This window comes from Scomber scombrus, chromosome 4 (genome assembly GCF_963691925.1).
Source record: "Scomber scombrus chromosome 4, fScoSco1.1, whole genome shotgun sequence".
In the NCBI taxonomy this organism is placed as follows: Eukaryota; Metazoa; Chordata; class Actinopteri; order Scombriformes; family Scombridae; genus Scomber; species Scomber scombrus.
The window spans coordinates 22,510,884-22,518,593 of record NC_084973.1 but is presented as its reverse complement, the minus strand read 5'-3'; the positions used below and the strand labels follow the sequence as shown (position 1 = coordinate 22,518,593).

Below are 7,710 nucleotides of genomic sequence, written 5' to 3'. Positions count from 1 at the left end.
CTATTGCATAATTAAGGCACTGACATTAGTCGTCATCATGAAGCGTGTCAGCTATTGCATCCAATTCAAAAGTGGAAACTCCACTCAGGTTGAACCCTCTCTGCTACGTTCCAGAAAGTAATTAATCTGAACCAGGATGTCAGTGGTTAATTAAATATTGAGGCAGCTTTAATGGCTGCACTGTCGCCTTGCTTTATCGGTCACTTCCTAAGATGACAGTCCCATCTCTTTTCTTGCTCTGCATCAGGAGACACACTCTCCTCTCCTTATCTGAAACAGTGGCTCTATCTGTTAAATCCAGGACTGTGGTACAGTAGGTTACACTGTGTTTTAGAAAACTGGCGACAGTTGGTATGGATTTAAACAACTCTACCGAACATACAGGAATTAGGAATTATGAAATACATTCATCAAGTGTATTTGGTATAAATAAATCCAGAAAAAATGAAATCCTCTTTTCCTACTGCATTGTGCAGCAAGCTCATTAGAGTTCAGCCTTTCAGCAGATACATTTTGATATTGGAGAGGAGTCTGGGATTACACCGACAGGCTGAGGTCATAATCTGCTCCATCTAAACTCTGCTGTCTCTACTGTTTTTTATCCCTGACTCAACCAGGTAGGTCGGTTAAGAACAAAGGCAGACTTTACAGTGAACGTCTGGGAAATGATGAGAAGATGTCCTTAAAGGAAAAGTTCTACATTTTGGGAATTTGGCTTGATTTGATGTCTTGTGTAGAGAGTGATGAAAAGATAGTTTACCACTCTCCTGCTGCGACTAACAATTATTTTCATTATCAATAATTTGTCTGTTGTTTTGTTGATGAATTCATTCATTCTTTGATCTATGAAATGTCAGAAAATGTTAAAAAATGTCAATCATTAATTCCCAAAGCTGAATCATAATAATTGAAGAGCAATGTCTTCAAATGTCTTTTGTCCCAACCAACCAAATATTCATTTTATGATCGTAAAAACATAAAATATTAAGATTTCAGAAGCTGGAACCAGATCATTTTGACATTTTTCTTGAAAATTGACCCAAATTATTCATTTTGTAGCAATTGGCCAATCTACTGTGTATACAACCAAGCAACAGTCAAACAGTTAAACGTTACACAACTCACACAAATGCTTGAATCAGGGGGAAAGAAGAACTAATGTTAGCCTGGCTCCATCTAAGGTACAGAATCTAATAAAAATGACAACTAAACCACATTATTTCTAGAGCTTTAGAGGTGCTGGTATTTTGTTATCTTTGGACAGAGCCATGCAAGCTGTTTGCTTCTGCTTCCAATCTTTGTGCTAAGCTAGTTAGCCAGTAGTGGGTTGTCACTTAGTACAGTAAAACATGAAGAGTTTTCCACCATTAATCGATTTATTGATCAATAGAAAATAAATAGTCAATTTAAGATGAGATAAGATAAGATAGGATATTCCTTTATTAGTCCCACAATGGGGAAATTTGCAGTATTTTTAAGAAAATATAGCTTCTCAAATCTTTATGTAATGTACTTTTGTTTGTGACAACAAAAGACGAACTAAGCTAAACTAAATGGCTGCTTGCAGTATTTTCATATTTACAAGACACACATTACAGTGATATCTATCTGTTTTCAGATTTTTGACTTTTTCTCTAATCTATCTGGTGGAGCTGTTAACAACTCACAGACATCTGCAATGTGACCCTGACTACACACTGATTGTTGTAAGACCTTTAAAGCCCAAAAGGTTGTAAACCACTGGTATAATCTTTGACAATGGGTTGTATATTAAAATTGTGTTATATTATCCATTGTGTCAAATCTTCATCTGAAAAGTAACTAGAGCTGTCAAATAAATGTAGTAGAGAAGAAAGTACAATATTTCCCTCTGAAATGTATTAGAAGTATAAAGTAGCATCAAATGTAAATACTCAAATAAATACCTACAAATTTGTACTTAAGTACAGTAATTGAGTAAATATACTTAGTTACTTCCCACCACTGGTGTTGTCAAGAGTAAATAAGCACATGTACCAAAATGTTGGACTGTTACTTAAATCAGACAAACTAAAGAAAATAATTTTAACAAACAGCAGCCGACAGCAGCTGGTTTCTATCAGATCAGTAGAGTTAAGACTACGCCAGATGTAGCTGCCTGTCAGATTAAAGCTTTGTGAGGATTAAAACTGTCTGACTCTTTACTACCTGCTGCACCAAAACAACAGAGTACAACAACCAGCTGCAGACAGACTCTCTCAGGTATTTCTGTCTGCGTGTTGAGTAAACTCTCTGAATATTCAGGAGTTTGTTCAGTTTGCTCACTGACCTGCACGAAGCTCTGAAGCTGCCAAAACCCAAATGAATTCTGTGACGCAACTGTGTTATGCATCAGATTCCCAGTAATATGGTTGAATAACTGCAATACAGAGAGACAACAGGTGAAGACATGTCCTTGACTCTGGCATTAAGACTTTATCACACTGATGCTGGATCACTGACAGGTGGTTTCTATTTTAAGAGGATGAAACACTCACATTCATCCAGATGTGTTACATTTTTCAGTCCTTGAGGGAAAACTGCAAGATGGAAATTAAGAGGAAATCTCTCTAATATAAATGATTCCTCAGATATGAACTGACAGGTGAATTAATTTACATTCGCCTACAGGATAAAAGCAAAAGTAACAAAAGAGCACCACCTAGTGGCTTTACATGATTACTGTTTCACATATAATTTCCTTCACAAGGGTCTCAAATAACTACAACCTCTATAATTTACTGGAGACATTTCAACCAGATTAAATTAATAATACCTTTCTGTTTAAACAGTTTGTCTGGAAATAAAATACCTTTTTTCACAGATGACATGTAGGACAACCTATTTAAGGGTCTGGATATTGTCCATGTTAGCTCACTCATTGCTAGCATCATTAGTAATACCTGCGTTACCCCCCAAACATTTGCTGTGAAAAGAGCTTGATAATAAGCCAAAAAACAAGTGGTTGCATTGAATACTTTAAAGATCATCGTTAATATAAATTTCAATCAACTGGTGGCAAAATTACAGCATGCACTGTATGTGGCACTGTTTAACATGTACCATGTGAATATTTCATGTACACCAGTAACAGTGAGCAGTACATCCCTTGTTTTGTTTGGCTCATTTGTTTTTCTAGTAAATTAAATTTGATGAACGTCTCTTTATTATGTATTAAAAATTTGTAAAATAAATTTGACAGATTCAATATATAAATAAAATCTAAACACATATGTACTTGTTCCAGTACATTTAGCTGTACAAATATTGACACCACTGATTTCCTTTTAGACAAATTATGTCAAGTTATTAACTTTTAACATGAGTCTGTGAGTTTGCAGACATTTTTCTGCTGAGTTGTAACATTAAGGACAAAGGATTCATCTGAAATAAAGCCTTTAACAGCATGTCTGAACTAAAGCAGTCAGGAGCTGCAACTATTAGTCATGTAAGGTGCCCTTGAGTGCTTTGAACAGCGGTTTGCATCTTGGAATCATTTTCTGACTCATTATAGATCAAATAACTTAAATATTAGTAAATTCAATAGCTGAGATTCAGACTTTCACAGAAAGAAACACAAAAGCATTATGGAAACAACTTGTATCATTTATTTTGGGCTGAATCAATGAATACAAAAACAATTGGGGTTGACTGACAGTGCGACCACAGAAAGTATTTACAAATGCGTATCTACAAGAAGAAACTGGATACTTGAAACCTGCCTTCCCAAAAACGGGCAAAAATAGAGAGCGAGACTCAAAAAAGGTGGAGTGAACAAGTGCTGAAAACTACACTGGGGCTGTTTGGATGAGTCGGCTACTCTGAACACATCTTCAGTCAAAACACTGAAGCGTCGTCATTATTCATGCTCACAATTGACCGTTTATAAAAGTTGACACTGCGCCTCCTGCTGGTGGATATCTCATTTAGACAGGTGGAGATCAGAAACCTCAAAGACCATCGACTCCCCACAATGATATCCCTCCATCCCTTTTTGCACTCGAGACAAGTCCCAGTCACCTGCTTTTTCTCTATTTTCCCTGTTTGGTGTGTTATGAACAAATTAAGAAGCCTCCTCATCGATCTTTGGTGCCAAGTAGTATTTGACGTGTCCCATATCGGCAATCTTGTACTCAACCACTGTGGAAAAGACAAAAAATACAATTCAGGGCCACAACACAAAAGTGTAATAAAGTGTGTTAGAATTTAAAGGACGATGGTGTAGACTGGATGGATGCTCTTACCGAGGGGAATATCAGCAGACATGCTTAGGGTGACTGTCTTGGAAAGTGGTGTGGCCTTGGTGAAGAAGTTCAGGTAGTTTAGGGCAAAGATCAGCTGAACGGGCTCGTTCATCTCAATAGTAACCTGGAAATAAATTTAAAAAGGAACGAAAATGAAAAAATGTTTTTCTTGCCGTCTAAACCAGCATCAAGTATTATAAATAAATCATTTTTGGTTTGCTTGAGCCATTAAACATTTGGGATTTTTGCTTGAAAAATGACTCAATCAATATTCAACCATCATAATAAATGATAATAAAAGTTAATGTCTACAAACTGTAGAGGGAAACGTGCCAGCATTTCTGAAGCTATTACAAGCTGATATTTCCATTTAAAAATAAGTGACCTCAGTCTCTGTTGGGTTATGTTCTGTTTAATAGTAGTAGTGCTAAATTATCCTTGTTCCAACAATTATACTCACAGCCTCATCCTCTTTGTCTACGTTGCTGGTCTGGGACAGCTTGACGTTTCCAGTGCCGAGCTCTCCGGTGGCAGAGAACTTGACTCCATCCTTGGCGCAGGAGATCATGACAGCATCGCCGATCTGGGACAGGTCACGGCAGATACGGGCAAACTCCCCAGAGGGCATCTTCACTACACAGCTGTACTCCTGCTCCTGGAGGGACAGATGGACATCGGACAGTCAGGAACAGCGTTCATAAAAGACCACATCAGACACTGAGGACAAGGAAAGGGCACCAAGTACTCACTGGAATACCGAGCTGCTCCACATCCAGGTCCATCAGTTTCATCTCATAATCGGAGACCTTCTCCTGGTCTGTTGGAGTGAAGAGAAAAGTGGTAAATAGGACATTAATGCTGAAGAAACGATGGACAGCGTATGTCAAGCTGATTATCTTCCACTTTTAACGCCAACGGCAAACTTCAAAACTCACTGAGTGTCTCGAACACAAGGGCGAGTGTGTCTGCATTGTCTTCTGCTCTGAGGGTGATGATGTCTTCGTTTCCGGCACACTTCAGGATCTTTGACATACTGTATGGAAATAAAGAAAAAACAAATGTTAAAAGTGTGTTTTACACTGAGCAAAATATTCAGGCAGCAGAATTTACATCAAGTATTCAAATAAGAAATCACACCACTGTGATATACTTAAGTGATGAAATGATAAATTAATAAATAAAACTAGAAAGACTAAAAACTGAATTAGTGGAATCGGTTTTGAAATCAATTTTGTCAGTTTTCTATACATCAATTTATCAATTATCCACTAATTGTTTCAGCTGGAGTTCAATACCCCCAACGCACACAAATATTTTAATAGAGATGTAAAAAATGTATTCTCATTATCGTTCAGATTGTCTTCTTAAGTAATTAATTGGTCTATTAGAATTTCCCATCATAAAAACAAAGAAAACAAAGTTTTCAACTCTAGTTCAATGCCCCCAATGCACGTTTTTAAACTAGAATTTGTTAAAAAAAAAAAAATATCGTTACAACATCAAGTCGTATTGCTTAGTATTTTTTAAATAATAACACTTAGTTAATACATTCCAATCAAATCACGTTTTATTCAAACTGTGTTCTAACTAATAAACGTTAGTTAAACATCAAAAAGCCGGTCTAATGCGACAAAGAGGGCAAGTGACGCCTAACCGGAAGTGGAAGTTCCCGGGTTCGACACCAATTCCCGCCAAGCTTCCCGGCAGATATTTGGCGCTCAAACAACGTCATCAAAATGCAGCTGAGGTTCCTCAAACTGCGCCAAGTGTCACTTTCACACAATAACGATAAAGTTGAAAGTCAAATACAGCTCGTGTTTGATGGTAAAAAACCTAAAAACGTGATTGATTACAAGTTTAAAACGTGTTCAAACGTTTGTGTTTAGTCCTGAAAGTAAAGAGTTAACTGAGCAGAGACATGCCCGGGCAATGATGAGACTGGCCCATCATGGCGGGCCAGTCTCTTTGTAAGCTTATGATGTTAAAAAAGACAGACTATTAAACCTTTTACGAACAATAAACACACTAAAGCGACTGTTTTAATGCGCATAGCGGCTTCAAATCTACATAAAACCCGCCAACTCAAAACAAACCTACAGCTCCACCTGTCAAACTACCTGCATTAGTCAGCAAGTTTTACATTTCTGTGAGATCTAACGCGCTTAAAATAACCACGAGGGGTGTTCAAGTGAAGTTAAATGTGTTTCTGTGTGTCAGTTGTGAGTTTTTTGCTCCACCTGCTCAGGTTGACCCCCATGGCCAGGTTTCTGTCGCAGCGGTACGAGTCGAAGCCGTCGCTCCTCAGGGTGAGCTGCACCAGGGAGACGTGAGACGAGTCCATGCTCTGCAGTGAGATCCCAGACGAGCTAACATCCCAGCAAGCTTCTGTGATCAGGTCCTTCAGAGCTTCCAGCACCTTCTTCAGGATGGATCCCTGCACCAGGCGAGCCTCAAACATGGTGGCTGTGTTGTTGTTTTCTTACTTCCGAAGGGAAAAATGGAAATAATTCACGTCCTCGAAGCAGACGGTGAAGGTCTCAGTTGATCCGTAATAAAAGGACTCTTTGTGTGTTGTTATGTGCTGGCTGGAGAGCAGCAACACGGATGCAAGTCACTCTGCGGAGGAAGAAAAGGAGTGTGAGCTGAAAGCCCGCGCTATCGTTAGGTTTTAAAGACTCGGCTACTTACGTCACTTCCGTGTCATGTCGTCAGTTCCGCGCCAAAAAACAACTGGTACGAGCAGGCAACCATAGTGGAGAGGACACACAATGGGAATAGTTGTGTTAAAACATTTTTACTAAAAATCTATTTATAGTCTCTCCATTATTTAAATACTATCTGATTATAGTCTGGAAACCTTTAGACAATAAAGCATATGGACCCATTTACGCTGTTGGAGAAGACTATATTACTTGTTTTTAACAAGGAAAGGGAAAAACTTTAATATGCAGAAATTCCTGAGATTATATACATGTGTGCAATGTTCCTGGAAATAATGTAGTAAGGACAGCATTAGTTTTTAGTGGGAGTGGGAGGTAATGGGAGCTGTGCTGTTGTAGTCTGATGGCTGCCTCAGCTCAGCATAGAGAGGATGAGAGGGATTGTCCATGACAGCTTTTAAAGCATCCAATGACACATATATTTTTACTAAAATATATGTATAATCTTTCCATTATTTAAATATATATATGAAATATACATATTAAGCTTTATTACAGTTACTGCCACCTTATATTTCATCACTTTTAACCCTGAAGTCATGTGATATTGGTACTCGATCACAGAATAGGTTGTTGCTTTATACTCCATTAGTCAGAACCGAAATAGGAAAAATGTTATTCCCATTATTATGCACCTTACACTTGGAACAATCTGCTTTAAAAAAGGCCTTAAAATTAGATTCTTTATCACCACTACAGCTGTTTAACTTCACTGTATAATTATGTTT

The 7,710-nt window shown here is 37.9% G+C and overlaps 1 protein-coding gene across 1 annotated transcript; it reads right to left on the bottom strand.

Moving 5' to 3' along the window:
* Positions 1–3,611: 3,611 nt before the first annotated feature.
* Positions 3,612–6,912, bottom strand: pcna (proliferating cell nuclear antigen). The gene is made up of 6 exons (XM_062417302.1): positions 6,500–6,912; positions 5,198–5,295; positions 5,012–5,079; positions 4,723–4,917; positions 4,263–4,386; positions 3,612–4,158 (listed from the first exon to the last, which is right to left on the bottom strand). Exons 1-6 carry the CDS (start codon positions 6,718–6,720, stop codon positions 4,082–4,084), a joined length of 783 nt encoding a protein of 260 aa, XP_062273286.1. The 5' UTR covers positions 6,721–6,912; the 3' UTR covers positions 3,612–4,081.
* Positions 6,913–7,710: the final 798 nt, after the last annotated feature.